Genomic DNA, 14895 nt, shown 5'->3' with positions numbered 1-14895 from the left:
ATAGAAAACCCTAAAGACACTATACCAGAATAAATACGTGAATGCTGTAACATTTCAGAAGACAAAATCAATGTGCACAAATCTGTTGTGTTTCTATACACGACCAATAAACTATCTGAAAGAGAAATCAAGAAAGAAATCCCACTTACAACAGCAGCAGAAATAATGAAATTTCTAGGAATAAATTTAACCAAGGAGACTAAAGACATGTACACCGAAAATGACAGGATATTAATGAAATAAATCAAGGTATGAATAAAGGAGAGACAGTCCATGTTCTTGGATTGGAAGAATCAGTATTGCTACAACATCCACAGTATCCAAACTGATCTGCAGATTCAATGTATTCCCTATTCACATTCCAGCGGCCTTTTACATAAAAATAGAAAAAATTAACTCAACATGGATCAAAGACCTGAAACCATAAAACTCCTCAAGGTAAACATACAGAAAAGGCTCCTTGACATTGGCCTTGGCAATGATTGTTTTGGAGTTGAAACCAAAAGCACAGGCAACAAAAGCAAAAATAAACACGCGGGACTACATCAATCTAAAAGCCTCTCGCACAGCAAAAGAAAAATAATCAGCAAGATGAAAAGGCAGACTATGAACGGGAGAAAATATTTGCAAACCACATATCTGATAAGGGGTTAATATCCAAAATAAATAAGGAACTCATATAACTCAACTGGGGGGAAAAAAAACCAAAAACCAAATAATGCAATTATTGAAAAGTAGCCAGAGGATCTAAACAGACATTTTTTCAAAGAAGGTATACAAATGGTCAGCAGGTCCATGACAAGGGGCTTTTCACATCACTAATATCTGGGGGATGCAAATCCAAGCCACAAATGGGATACCATCTCACACCTGTTAGGATGTCTTATAAAGAAGACAAGAGATAACACTTGTTGGCAAGAATATGGAGAAAAGGGAACCCTTGTGCCCTGTTGGTGGGAATGTAAATTGATTCAGCCACTATGGAAAACAGTATGGAGGTTCCTCACATTAGAGACAGAACTCCCATTGGATCCAGCAACCCCTCCTCGGTGTACACATCTGAAGGGAATGAAACCAGTATCTTGAGGATGTATCTGCATTTCCATGATCATTACAATATTATTCATAATAGTCAAGACATGAAAGCAACCTAAGGGTCTGACAACAGACAAGTGGATAAAGAAAACATGGTGTGTGTAATTAACTGACCCTTGAGCAACACAGTAGTTAGGAGTCCTGACACCCAGCACGCTTGAAGGTCCATGTGTAACCTCTGACTCCCTAAAACCTAACTACCAATAGCTCACTGTTGACCAGAAGCCTTACCGATAACACAAAGAGTCCATTAACACATATTTCGTATGTTATATATATTATATACTGATTCTTATATGAAAGTAAGCTAGAGGAAAGAAAATGTTAGGAAAATCATAAGGAAGAGAAAACACATTCACAGTATTTATTGAAAAAAATCCAAATATCAGTGCACCTGTGAAGTTCAAATCTGTGTTGTTCAAGGGCCAGCTCCGTGTGTGTGTGTGTGCGTGTGTATTATTCAGCCATAAAAAAAGAAACACATCTTGCCATTTGTGACAACATGGAGAGAGCCTGAAGGGATTATGCTAAGTGAAATTAGACAAAAGAGGGCAAATACAGTAAGTGAAATCCAAGAATAGGAAAAGAAAGTCAAACTCCTGGAAACAGAAACTAGAATGGTGGTTGCCAGGGGCTGGGGATGGGGAAATGAGGAGATGCTATTTTAAGGGTACAAACTTTCATTGATCAGAGGAAACAGTTTGGAGGATCTGTGTATAGCACAGTGACCACAGTTAAGAATACCGGATTGTGGGGGCGCCTGGGTGGCTCTGACTTCGGGTTAAAGCCTCTGCCTTCGGCTCAGGTCATGATCTCAGGGTTCTGGGATCAAGCCCCGCATTGGGCTCTCTGCTCAGCAGTGAACCTGCTTCTTCCCCTCTCTCTCTCTGCCTGCCTCTCTGCCTACTTGTGATTTCTGTCTGTCAAATAAATAAATAAAATCTTTAAAAAAAAAAAAAAGAATACCGAATTGCGGATTGCATACTTGAATTTTGCCAAGAGAACAGATCTGAAGAGTTCTTGCCACATACCTGAGAAAGGATAACTAACTGTGAGGTAATTGATCTGTTAATGAACTTGGTGTTAATCATTAACTTTGTGTTCTACCAAGTCATCACTTTGTATGCTTAGAAAATAAACAATTTCATTCATCAGTTATACCTCAATAAAGCTGGGGAAAAAAAAGAAATTGATCAAAAGGTAAATTTCATGTTATGTGCATTCCACCACAGTTTTTGTTTTTTGTTTTTAAGTTGAAAAACCAACCAATAAACGTAAACCGGGCTGTAGCCCAGTGAAGAAACCAGCTGGACCCCTAACCAGGACCACTGGCCGCCCTTTCATTCTCCCTCTGGCCAGAGCTTTCCTGCCTCCCAGCAGAAAGAAGAAACCTCAGGAGCTCAAGTGTCAGTGTAATATAAATTACGGTGAGGGATAAAACAGAAACAACGTGATACACGGCTGAGGATCTAAAAGAGGAATGTCTACCATTGTTTGTGATTATGGATCACATCACAATCTAATAGCAATTTTTATTTAATCAATAATTTCCATGCTGAACAGACAGCCCTGTTACAGAGAATCGACAGGCAGGTACTGATAGCGCCAAGCCTTGTTATTAATCTTTCTTCCACCGGCTTATCAGCCAAACTACTGTAAAAGGCATCTCCAAGATGGATTTTAGAAGCCACCTTTCCTCCTCTGGCCCCTTTTCTTTTCCGCTCTCCCATAACATATCACACAGCGTCGACTCTACATTTATTTGGGTAACCTGGGGCTCGAGTGGCGTAAAAAGGCAGTTCACATTAAGCAATTTCACAAATCAGTGGGACCTCAACCATCGCTCAGGGTTGGCCATTATAGGCTAATAAATCATACTTTCCCTTTGAGTTGTCAATTGGCAAAAAGCTTTGTACAAACGTTGGCATCTGTAATTCCGTAAAGGCTTTTCATCTCGAAATAAGATGCTCTAGACTGATAACAAGAATAATCCCCTCTTGATCAAGAAAAAAAAAAAATCTGCATTTTAGCAATTAAAGCTCCTGCCAGAAGCCAAATGGCTCGGTACCGAGACTCCAGCAAAGTTTATCACCACGGAACATAAGGAGAGTACAGTGAGGGTTGGGTCGTGTTCGCTGTAGGACTGCTTTATCTTGTCCCAGGAGCTGTGCCATCACTCACCGCAGCAGGACGGGAGAGGAAGGTGCGAGAACTTCTGCCACCACCTAGAAAAGCCCCTGGGGAGACCTGCGCCTCCTGGACCAGGACTCTCCTGCCTGTCCTGCAAACAGCGCTCGGCGGAAGCTCCAAGGTGAACATCCCAAGAAACACACGGTGTAGGAAGGTGGCGTGGAGAGAACAGGTGAGACAGAATTGGGCCAGGCACCTAAAGCAGGGCCCTCCCCAGCGCCGTACGGGGTGGGGGAGAGGAAGCTGACAGATGATGGCAATTCTGTTATCCTAATCATTAGGAAGACATTTTCGGAACCTCAGATTAGGAGGCACACCAAAACCAAAACAAGGAGAAAAGACAAATGTTAAATAATCACAATAAAACTGTGACTAAGTGGGCCCTAAAAATATGAGTAACACTGTGGTCGGCATCTTCTGTAAGTCATCAGAGACCATTCTCCAATGACCTTGACCGATTGGTTTTACAGAGACAGCAGAGTCTTGGGGCCCTTAGGGAATGAGCCTGGGGCCATGCACACAAGATACAGGGTTCCACAGGCAAAACCACCCTCCAGATGCTCAGCTGGTCGCCCGGAAGCTGCTGACTGCTCTCCAAAGGGCATCCATGATATCCGCACCAGCCGCAAAAATGGTCAGTGTCAAACATCTCCAAACCGTCCTCCCAAGTTTTAAGATCTAACCGAACACAATTTCTACTGCGGAGTCTCACTTCTGGTCCTGCCCCATTCGGGACATTGCTGGGACAGCTGCTTGGGCTCTGCATAGCTCAGCTCTGATCTTTCTAGGGCTCACACAAGGCTCATGCCTTCCTGGCCTTGGAAACACATGATTTTCCTCCCTCCACCTGGACCAGAAGTCAGTTTCCCAGCACACTAGGTAGATCTCAGGAAACCATCATGCTGGGCTTTAATCTCACTTCCTGTGGCCCCCTGCCTTCCAGGAGCTTTGGTTCCACATCGGTCACTACTGACCACTCTTCAGCCCCCAAAGCGCAGAATGAATCATCCTGTAATTATATTTCTAACCCCACAGAGTGCCAAAAATCCCAGCCTTTTATTTAGCTACTATCATAGATAAAATTCTCCTATAACTTCTGCTTCCATTAACTTCTTCCTGCTGTTTTTTTTCCCACATGGAAACCCCAACACCTCCCTGCAATGGTCTTTCCCTGTTCAAATCGACCTGTTTTTTCAAAACCATGTCCGAACCCACCAGACTTTTCTCTGGTGACTTCTGCAAATTTAACTTTACCGGTTTTCCTGCTGCTCTGCTTGTATGTGTCTGGTCCTCCCAATGGCCTTGCCCATACGTTCCCCTCACTCTCAGACATAAATGATGTATGTGTCTGGTCTTGTTCCCTTCTCTGGCTCTGGCCCTGACCCCAACACTGACCACAACTCTGGAAATCTGACAAGGAGGCTTTTTCCTTTTAACACTATGCCTGCAATTTGGGCCTTGGCCACCAGGTGGTGCTGATGCGTCATACGGGTAAAACCACTGGCCCACGCAGGTGAGCATGTGCGGCTGAATCCATGACATATATACATTTTAAAAAATTTCCATGAAAAGCCTTTATATATTCTTTCAAATTTCTTTGATTAAAAGTCTCCTTAATCTCTCTATTCTTCAATTAGGTTGATTAGGACTGTGTCTCCTCATTGGAACTCCTTATAGATGAATATATGTATGTATATATGATTTCACTCTATCCCTACCAAAAAAATAAAAAATAAAACTAAAAAATTAAAAACCCTCTCCACCTTACAGAGGAGGAACTGAGGACCAAAGCTGTAGACTGACTTATTCAGAGTCAGAAATAGTTCTTGGCAGATGTGGGAATCAAAGATATATCCCTTCCCTTCATTCACTGATTAATGCTAGTTTTACTGGTAATAGGCTGGGCTGGGGAAGGAATGGCTTATATTTAAGGCCTTGGCCTCTCTTATAAGGATATGCCACTTATAGCTCTCTTGCTAACGTTAATTGTTCTAGAAATGAAAAAAAAAATCATCTACGGCAGTATTTAACTAATCCCAGGAAATCCTAAACGTCCCTGAATTTTCAAGAGTCCTTGCATTAGAAGATTGCTTTTTGTTTCTGGAGTTCTGTTTTCTGTCAAAGCAGAAGCCTGATCTCCATGCCTGCCATGATCTCAGAAGCTGGAAGTCTGAGTGACTTCCCTTGGTCTGCAAAAAGAAAAAAGCAGTGATGGAATTCTTCACCAAGACAAAGCACTTGGCTGGGTATAGTCCTTGCGGAGAGGTATTGAGTGCCTAACCTAACAAATGTGGCTTTAAAATTAAGCTCTACCAAGGTGTACACACACACACACACACACACACACACACGCATATGCACACGCACACACAGACACCCATATATATTAAATGCCCTTTTGTTAGAGACTAACAAGTTCATTTTCCTTGTAATTTGAAAATTCTATAGCACATCTAAGGAGAAAATTTATCTTTCATCACAAAGACACCTTTGTTACTATTTTCCATACTGCTTGAGGAGGGAAAGATTTGGGACAGAAAGGGGCAATTCTGCCCTCCAGAGGATATTTGGCAACGTTGGGAGAAATTTCTCATTACAATGGGGGCAAATCCCTCCAGGAACCTAGGGGGCAGAAGTCAGCAATGCTGTTAACTCTCCGATAACAACACAAAGGGTGGCTAGCACTCACGACAAAAAATTCTCAGCCTCAGTGGGTCCAGGGGGGAGAAGCCTTGGTTTTGGTTGCTCACCAAGAACTTTCGGGAAGGACTTCAAGACAAGAGAGCACCAGACAGTGTAAGGCTCTGAATCTCAACACTGCATGAGCAAGAATACGGAGAGAGCACATCTAAGGAGAAAGGAACAAGAGCGTAAGGAACAGAGCTGGAGACCGCCCCCCCCAGCCCAGTCCTTCTCTCTTAGGGGTTCATGGACCAGGGGCCCAGTTAACATCTTTATGCAATTACTAATTTCATGGTGACCGGCCAACATTGCCTGAACACGAACCTAAACCAGGTTCTTCGAGGCAAAGTGCATGAATTTAGCAGCTGGCAAATGTCTTCGCACTTTTAGACAAAGAACCACTAACATTTTCTTGAGTATAATTTTTAACGAACTCCCCCAGCTGTTTTGGAAAGTAAATACTATTATTATTCTTATTTCAGAGAGAAGGATGTGACGTGTCTAGGGTAGAGAGCAGCTGGCTCTGAACCCAGGTCTGTCTGCTTTGGAACGGACTGTGCTGTCGCAGGAGAACAGCGGCAAGCCCGAGTAGTCTCTGGGATCGGGTGCTACTGGTTCTTCCAAAGTCACGATCACCAACATCGTCATCATCCTCAAGCCTCCCAAGTAGACCCCCCCTGCTTTGCTTTGACCTTAACCCTTCCCACCTGTTTCCCAGAGGCCTCTCTTTCCCAACAGTACTCATGTGCTTCTCCCCTCTTCTAAACCTTCAGTATCTCAACTACACAGTTCCGGCTTCATTATGTCCGGCTCATATGTCATTCACTCTACGCTTTTATGTTTCCTTGTCTCCCCCTTCCCCTGAGAATGACCCATCCCGGAGGGTCAGGGCTGAGCTGGCCTTGGCAGTGAGCCCACCACGAAGCTGGGGCAGTGGGCAGCATGTAGGCGGCTCCCCGCTGTCTCCAGGGAGGGGCTGAGCGAATGTCTGATCTGCTGCTGTCCGCTCGTCATACTCCTGAGGCACAAGAAGACACATTGTGCTGGCAAGATCTACAGGCAAGTGTGTCCCCACGCAATACGCAGCCCGACCCGAAGTGACCGTCATCCCTTCTTGTATAAAGTGGGCCTGCTGAGAACATTCCAGGAGATCTGACCCAAAGCAGCCTTCAGAACCAGTTCCGAGGAAAATCCTCTCCACGTGGCAGAAAGAGTTACTTGGCTAAAGATTCCGATGAAGTAATCTGGGGAGATGCAATGCAACATTTCTGGGGTACCCTGAGGCAGAACAAGTTTAAGAAAGTAACTAACACATTATCCTGTAAAGTGACATCTCACTCGAAATATTGATTTCTTATTCTTTGTTCAAGGGGTAAGAACCCTCAGTAAAGGGGAAATTTTTATAATTCCATAATTACTCAAGTAATTAATATGCCACCTCCTTGAAGTATTAAATACGATTATTCTGGAGGGCACTTAATCTACAGGGTGCATTGCTAGAAGAAAAGATGGCATGTGACTACGTGACTGCCTTCCCCCAAACCCCACCTGGGGGCAGCCATCCATAAAGAACCTTGCATCCCCACCCCTCCCCCTCCCAGGCTGCAACGTGGCGGGTGGCGCAGGTTGGGGGGGGGGGGGCTCAGCACAGCACCCCACCAGCCAGTATGTGGGCACTTGAGAGGAAACCTGTTTGCCATCCCTATCCTGAGGACTATCTAATTCAAATCTTTCACTTGCTTTTGCTAAAACTGAGGTCCAAGGAGGTGAAATGGCTTGGCCAAGTCCCATGGATCAGACCTACACAGGGAAGAACAGTGTGCTGGCCTCCGTCAAGAGCAGGTTCAGCAACAATGAATATAAAATGAGCCTGAGAGCCCACAGGCAGAAACCACAGACCCATCAGTGCCACTCCCCTCCCCTCCCCGACTCAACCTTGCAAAAACAAATACATAAAACAAAGAGAGTCCAGGCGGTCTTCTCAACCCTCTGTCTGTTTCTCATTAGGCCTCCTGCGTGCGATCTCCGTTTGGCCTTGGATGTTGGGGAGGGCATTTATTTTCACGGCTGTTTCACAGTATGATAAGTGAGAAAATAACAGTTCTAGAGGGTCAGATGTTTCCAGGGAGGTCATCCCAAGGGTCAGGGTGGAGATGACGCTGCCACTCAGAATCCCACTGGCCCCGGGAGCCCACAGGGCCCTCTGCGCCCCCCACTCAGGCTCTCTCCTTTCCCTACAGAAAGCATTTCTGCAGGTGCAGTTCAGTCCCTAACTTTAAAAAGAATGTGACCCTTGAGGCACAATTGTCAAAAGATGCCTTTGAAGTTTGTGCTCCTTAGCCTGCATTTTAACATGCAACATTTCCAAATAATCAGAGTAACGAAATTAACTAGCAACTCCACGTAGGGAAAAGAAGATCAAAATCTCCATTCATCCGTTTGACGTTTTATGTGCACACACAACTAATTTCCGCTCGTATCTGAGACCCCTATCGCGTCTTACGCTCAATTTTCTCTTAGGTAAGGCTATACAAAGCAACTTGAGCAAAGGGATCAAAATTAGATGGAAAACATTTAAAATGCAAATTTAGGATCATGGTATTAATATGAAAATAATGTCTCCAACTCATCCTAACGTCCCCGCGTTTTCGATGGATACACGAATTCTTCCCAGATTCGATGTGCCTTCTTTACATCTCAATCTCCAGGGTATTACAAAGAAAGCCTTTCGTCTCCATGCTGCCTACGTCCAGAATTTGTTTTTGAATGGCAGCAAAGGTGATTATAACTGTATTCTTCTGATAAAGGCAACACCAGCATGCTTTAGAGATCAAAATTTGCAGCCTATGAAAGCATTGAAAATCTAAGTAGGTGGTTAATCACGCTACAAAAAAGTGAATTTCTGACACCGGGCTTAAAAGATACGCATGGAGCACAGGGACTGAAATGCCAGCCCAGATGAGGCTGAGACTAATACAAACACAACTCAGGTTCTCTGCCCCTTTGGCCTCGCTAGCAGGAGATGGCGCCCCCCACCTGCCTAGGGCTCCTCGCAGACTGTTAAAAAACATAATTGGACAATTTCCAGGCCTTAGGAAAAGAATATTGTATGTGCTACTTCTAAAACAGAAAGAGGGTTAAGTCACTGTAACAGAGGATCAAGGAGTACAGTGATCCAGCAAACAGGGGGATGCTAGGGAGGGTGGGGATACGGGATCCCAGCAGTGACGTTTGCAAGTGCCACCAGCCACCAAGCACTGGTGACCCACAGTGAGGTGCACGGTCTTCACATCCATTCCTTCTCCTCTTCTGAAAAAGTCCCTCGGAAAACTCAATGGGGCATTCAGAAACAACATGTGCAGGTTACATGCAGGTTTCTTGTAGGTTTCAGAGAACCTAGGATGGACTTGGGCACCTGCTGTGCATTGTTTCAGAGGCATCCAACCCTCCCAGAGCCGAAGCTGGGACTGAGTTCTGGGACAGAAGGAATGCAAGCAGGAAATGGGTCTCAGGAAGGTTTGGAAGCCTCTCTCTTGCACTCATGAGGTCAGCCCAGAAGATGGAAGCTGAGTTTTTTGTATGCCCCCCCCGCCAAAAAGCCATGAGACAACAAACATATTGAGAACCAATATTCTGCCACTTTCAGAAATAAACTGAAATGTAAGATTCGTGTCTGTAACATACCATGCACAACAGCAAAGACAGCAAAAAATGTACCGTGCATGACAGTAAAAATAAAAAATTAAAATAATAATAATAATAATAATTTGGACCTGAAGGAGAAATGTGGACTTTCCACCTCATTTGGAGGTCTTAGACTACATGCTTTCAGATGTCAAGGGAAGCGAAAGCGTTTGCATCTTGACAAATCAATAATCAGTTCAGTCTTAATCAAAGGTACTTTGAATTTATTTTCATACGGGATCCCCTTCTTACTCTCTTGTTCCATTCTACTTTAACCGACACCAAGAAAGGGACCAAGTGTAACCAAAACCTCGTTAACAAAAGTATAGATCTATCTTCTTAGCTTCCGGGCCTAGAAGTCAATTTATGACAAATTTAATACTAGCTTGAGAGTAACTAAGCCCAATTATAATTATCTTGCTGGGAAGAGAAATTAATTAAACGTCCCCGTGATAAAGACCCCACAGCAAACCTAGAACAAACACGCGCCTGGCAGAGGACAGGTGCTTGAAATAAAGGAGAAGAGAAGGGAAAGGCAATGTTTAGCCCATCTGTTGGGACAGTAATGGGACAAGGTAATCTTCAAGAGAACATGGAGCGCATTACGCTGGAAATGAGACTACCTGGCGGGCAGAGCCCGCGGAGTCCCTAATTCTCCTCTTCAACTGTGTGATTTGCTAATGTGAAACATATGTCCCCCTTTTGCACCAAGTTCAAATGACTCTGGAATTCCAACCGTGCGGCTCAGCGACTGAACCAGAACAAGGGGAGAACTTGTCAGGATTTAAGAGCTTTCAGCAAAGCCCTTCAATCGCAGCCAGCACCCTATTCCACGGAAGGATATCAATTATAGATAGTGACTTGCTTTAGCAGGCGGTCGGGCCTGTCAGACACTAGATAGACAACCATGAAGAATCATGAATCTTTCTATTAACTGTAAGAGGGGGAAAAAGAATGGGTCATGGCTATAAATAAGGCAGAGCTTCAGAATGGTTTAACGCCTTGCCTCTTGGTTGCATGTAGCATGAAAATCCAACTAATTCACTAAATGTCGCCTCTCCGAGGACAACCATGGGAAGGGAAACAGTTAAGACTTCCCTCTGTCCTAAAAAAAAAAAAAAAAGTGGGGTTTGCCACTGGTACTTTTTTTCCCCGTGGATGGAAAATTAATTAGGTGGATGTGGAGCTAGTCCTTCGATCGACAAAGAGTAAAGTGTCCGTGGTCTCCCAGGCCACTGCCGATGCCACCAGCTACGCCCACGAGGAGGAAGGGACTTAAATGTCACACCAAGTAAAATCTACTTAAACGCACAAATTTGGAATCTCTGCATTCCAGGTAACGAGCAAAAAGGTGGAAAATAAGTGATGCGAACGAGTGCTTTTATGGAGGTTGTTGCAAGGTGTAACTTCAGCCCACTTCATGTATATAATTTATCCCAGACTAAAATTAATATCATGAAGGTAATACCTTGGATTTTCTCCTAATCCTGACATGAATTCCCTCTAGCTGGTTTGGAATCAAAAATTTCCACCGTACGTGGATTCATTCCAATATTTTATGGTAAGACACACACCATGGTGGTCATTTAGGTCGATAGTTTAAGCAGATTTACCTCAAAACTGCTGAGATCTCTCTACTAAAACAGAGGCATCTCGCCACTGAGATTCAATACACCTTCCAAAGTCACTCTCTTAAAAGCTTCCGCGTTAAGTAGGCAGCAGGAAGGTTAAAAATGCTTCCTCAAACCTGGTCTCTAATGAGGAACACGATTCCTTTGAAATACAGACTCCGAATAAGCTCCCTCACCCGGGGAACTATAATTATAGCACTCCCTGGAAACTACAATGACTTATCCTCAGAAAAGGCACCACAAGACGGTGTCACCTCTCAGGAGGACATTTTCAAAAGCAAACAGCTCTGGTAAGGTCTTGCTCACGATGGCAGATCCCATGCAAACGATTCCCCTCACGAAGTTGGCTGTTCCCTCCTCCTATCACTAAGGGTACTCTCTGCACAGTTCACTCTTCGGGAATATCTGTCTACCCTAAAAGAAAAATTCTGAACTTTTTCTTTCTGTCTTTGGTAGGACCGTGTCTGTGGTTTCCATTAAAAGTCAGCAAGAAGAAAGGGTTATTAAGTAAGGCTTGGCTTAAAAATAACTCTCGCATCAAATGAAAGAGAAAGAATCGAATTAGGTTCATGGAAAAATCTGGAAATATACCTTAATTAAAAACATTTGACTTTTCTAGGTTTCTTGCTGTGCTGAGAAATCCATAATCCTTCCTACACAATTACAAGGAGACATGATTAAAAAAAGAAATGGGGGAGCGGGGAGACCCTGCTGATGTCATGTTAACATCTTGCAACTTTCTGTACCTAACAGATTGCGAACACTGGCAAAACCACGTCATTGCCGTGACGGTGACGTGTGGACATCTCCCAGAAGAGGAGCCAAGTTGAAGATGACACTGTGGTCGAGGAAAGATGGGGGATGTGTCCAGAATTGTAGAATTTTTGTGTTTCAGCGGAGAAGGGTTATCAAGAAATATGGATCCTCTAAAATTAGAAGTTACTAGAAAAGAAGAGTGAATGGGGCAAGTGTGTGGGGTGGGCGGCAGGGCAGGGCATCCCAAGCAAGGCTGCTCTCTCAGATGTTCCGTCACAGTAAAAGCAGAAGAACCAGCCACACGTAGCAGAACATCAGTAATGCCTCGATGAGACCCTGTGTTTGTTCACAGGAGTGCGTGAGCCTCTGCCTGTCCTGCCTCGATGATCGAGAGCCACTTCCATCTCAGTTACTCCCAGTCCCCTTGGCTAGGGAGACTCTTCTGGCATGAAAGAGAGTACCAAATCAAAGGGAGCACTGGCAAAGGAAATATGCCTCATAAGGTACATGCACATGAGCGCACGGAGCGCACTGCGTCATTGGAAATAAAACCCATGGGGGCAACACTTCTGGACCTGGTACAGTGAGACGAGGTGTGGATCTGGGCTGGACCGTGCTGCAGACACACCACTGAGCACATTTTAAAACACACATCACTTTTTCCACGGAACTACTCACCCCGCAAGTGTTGGCCTTCAGTCAAGACATTGTGCTAATGGCTTCCCCAAGCATCTACCTACTAATTGCTGCAAAAAATAGTGGGAGGTTCCTTGGACCTTGAGAGCTTGGAAGGAGCAGGCAGAACCGAGAAAAGGAATCCCCCACCTCTACACTTTTTTCTGCTGTGTCTGGGTCTAGGAGAGGAGAATCAAACTTGGTTAAAAGGTTAATAATAATTCATGTCCAGCTTACTATTACTCAATAACCATCAAAGACACTAACTCAAAATAGTGTTTTCTGGCTTACAGGATCAGAGTCATTACGCTCTCTATTGAAGACTTTATTGAATTTTACACTAAGCTTTAGCTGACTGAACAGGTCAAGCACCGTGGCTCAGAGTTTTCTTTATTCTCAGAAAGTCATAAAGCTCTCTCCCGTTTGCAACGCTGCTAGCTAAGAAACCGGACTCAGCGCAGGGTCAGGGCAGCTGACCCCGCAGGAAAGGTCACATAGTTGTAAAGCCCACTTCCGGCGTCCCCCCACTTACGTGTACCAGCTGCTCCTGGGTGTCGAACTCCCTCGTGCAGCCTTCCCAGTGGCAGTTGGTCTCATAGATGACTTCAGGCTCCTGTTTGCTTTCGTCTTTGTCCCCTTCCTCCTTCACCAGGGTTGTTCCTTCTGGCTGTTCCTGGAGGTGCATTGGGGGCAGGGAAGCAGGGCGGGGTAGGGTGGGGAGGAGAGAGGGAAAGAAAGATCAGACACAATGGAAGGGCAGATAAGAGAAAGGAAAAAAAAGAGAAAGAAAAGAAAAGAAAGGAAACCCTGATTGCACAGGCTTTCTTCCTGGAGGCAATTTTTCAGGAAAAATAAAATAGAGCCCAGGTTTATCAGCTGCATTTTGTGAACAGAAGTCAAACATATGGAATCATTTGTGTGCATGATTTTTGAGGTTGTTAATGTGGGATTAAAAACAACAGTCCTGGGGCGCCTGGGTGGCTCAGGGGGTTAAAGCCTCTGCCTTTGGCTCAGGTTATGACCCCAGGGTCCTGGGATCGAGCCCCACATCAGGCTCTCTGCTCAGCAGGGAGCCTGCTTCCTCCTCTGCCTCTCTGCCTACTTGTGATCTCTGTCTGTCAAATAAATAAGAGCTTTAAAACAAAACAAAACACAACAGTCTCAACTGTAATGATGATAAGAAGTTGACGCCCAAATGTTGCCCCCCGAATGCTAGAGGAAAAAAAAAGAAATGGAAACATCATCCCGTCAGGGAGGCAATTAAATTAGGTCACGCCGTCTTTACCCAAAAGACTGGCCTTTTTTCTCTTTTGGTTAGATTCTTTTTAGTGTGTTAGTTTGTTGATTCTCCTATTTTGGAATCAGGGCAGTGGTTTACTAGTAATTCTAATTCTGCTTTCCCTGCCGGTGGAGCTGTGACAGGCACTTTCTGGGTTTCAGAGGGATCCTGTCTTCCTGTTTCAAGCTCTGATCTCCGAGGATACGGGCTATTGCCCCAGACCCACAGCATCTGAGCTTAGCAGCTGAGTCTCTTCTACTCTCCGAGGCAGCTTCACTGCAAAGACCATGCAAACAATTGGGGCGCCTGGGTGGCTCAGTGGGTTAAAGCCTCTGCCTTTAGCTCAGGTCATGATCCCAGGGTCCTGGGATCGAGCCCCACATCGGGCTCTCTGCTCAGCAGGGAGCCTGCTTCAGCCTCTCTCTCTGCCTACTTGTAATCTCTGTCAAATAAATAAATAAAATCTTACAAAAAAAAAAAAAAAAAAAGAAAGAAAGAAAGAAAGAAAATGCAACAATTTCCAGAATTTGGGATCTCATGTGGGGCAGCATGACAAAAACTGCCCATGAGCATTTACATGTAACCAGCAAGGTTGTTGGCTGGCAAAATTCAAGGAGAAGGATGGATTTCAGAACCTATAACATCCATTCACTCCATCTTCAAAGCCCTCCTCCCTCGAAAGGAAAATGTGAGTGGAGGTCGTCTGAGTTTGGGGCTAGAGCAGCCCGGATGTAGAAAGGTCCAGAGTCTGTGGACATCCAGACTCCAGTCCAACCCCTACTTCCAGGGATTAATATTCACTGACCTTCTTCCTGTGTCAGACTCGGGGACCTTAGGAGATGGTATTCTAGGCATAATAAACACATTTTAAAACAGAAGCTCAGAGGGTCTAAATGCCTAAAA

The 14895-nt window shown here is 44.6% G+C and overlaps 1 protein-coding gene across 2 annotated transcripts in view; it reads right to left on the bottom strand.

Annotated features, from left to right (window-relative positions):
- GLI3 (GLI family zinc finger 3) overlaps positions 1-14895 on the bottom strand; it is a 263860-nt gene that overhangs the window by 49132 nt on the left and 199833 nt on the right. For both annotated transcript variants that reach the window (XM_059397219.1, XM_059397220.1), the window contains exon 10: positions 13246-13386. In XM_059397219.1, coding sequence (XP_059253202.1) covers positions 13246-13386 — 141 coding nt within the window. The remainder of the gene's footprint in view (positions 1-13245; positions 13387-14895) is intronic.

The sequence above is a fragment of the Mustela nigripes genome, chromosome 4, assembly GCF_022355385.1.
Source record: "Mustela nigripes isolate SB6536 chromosome 4, MUSNIG.SB6536, whole genome shotgun sequence".
Lineage (NCBI taxonomy): Eukaryota > Metazoa > Chordata > Mammalia > Carnivora > Mustelidae > Mustela > Mustela nigripes.
This window is presented reverse-complemented; position numbering and strand designations above follow the sequence as displayed.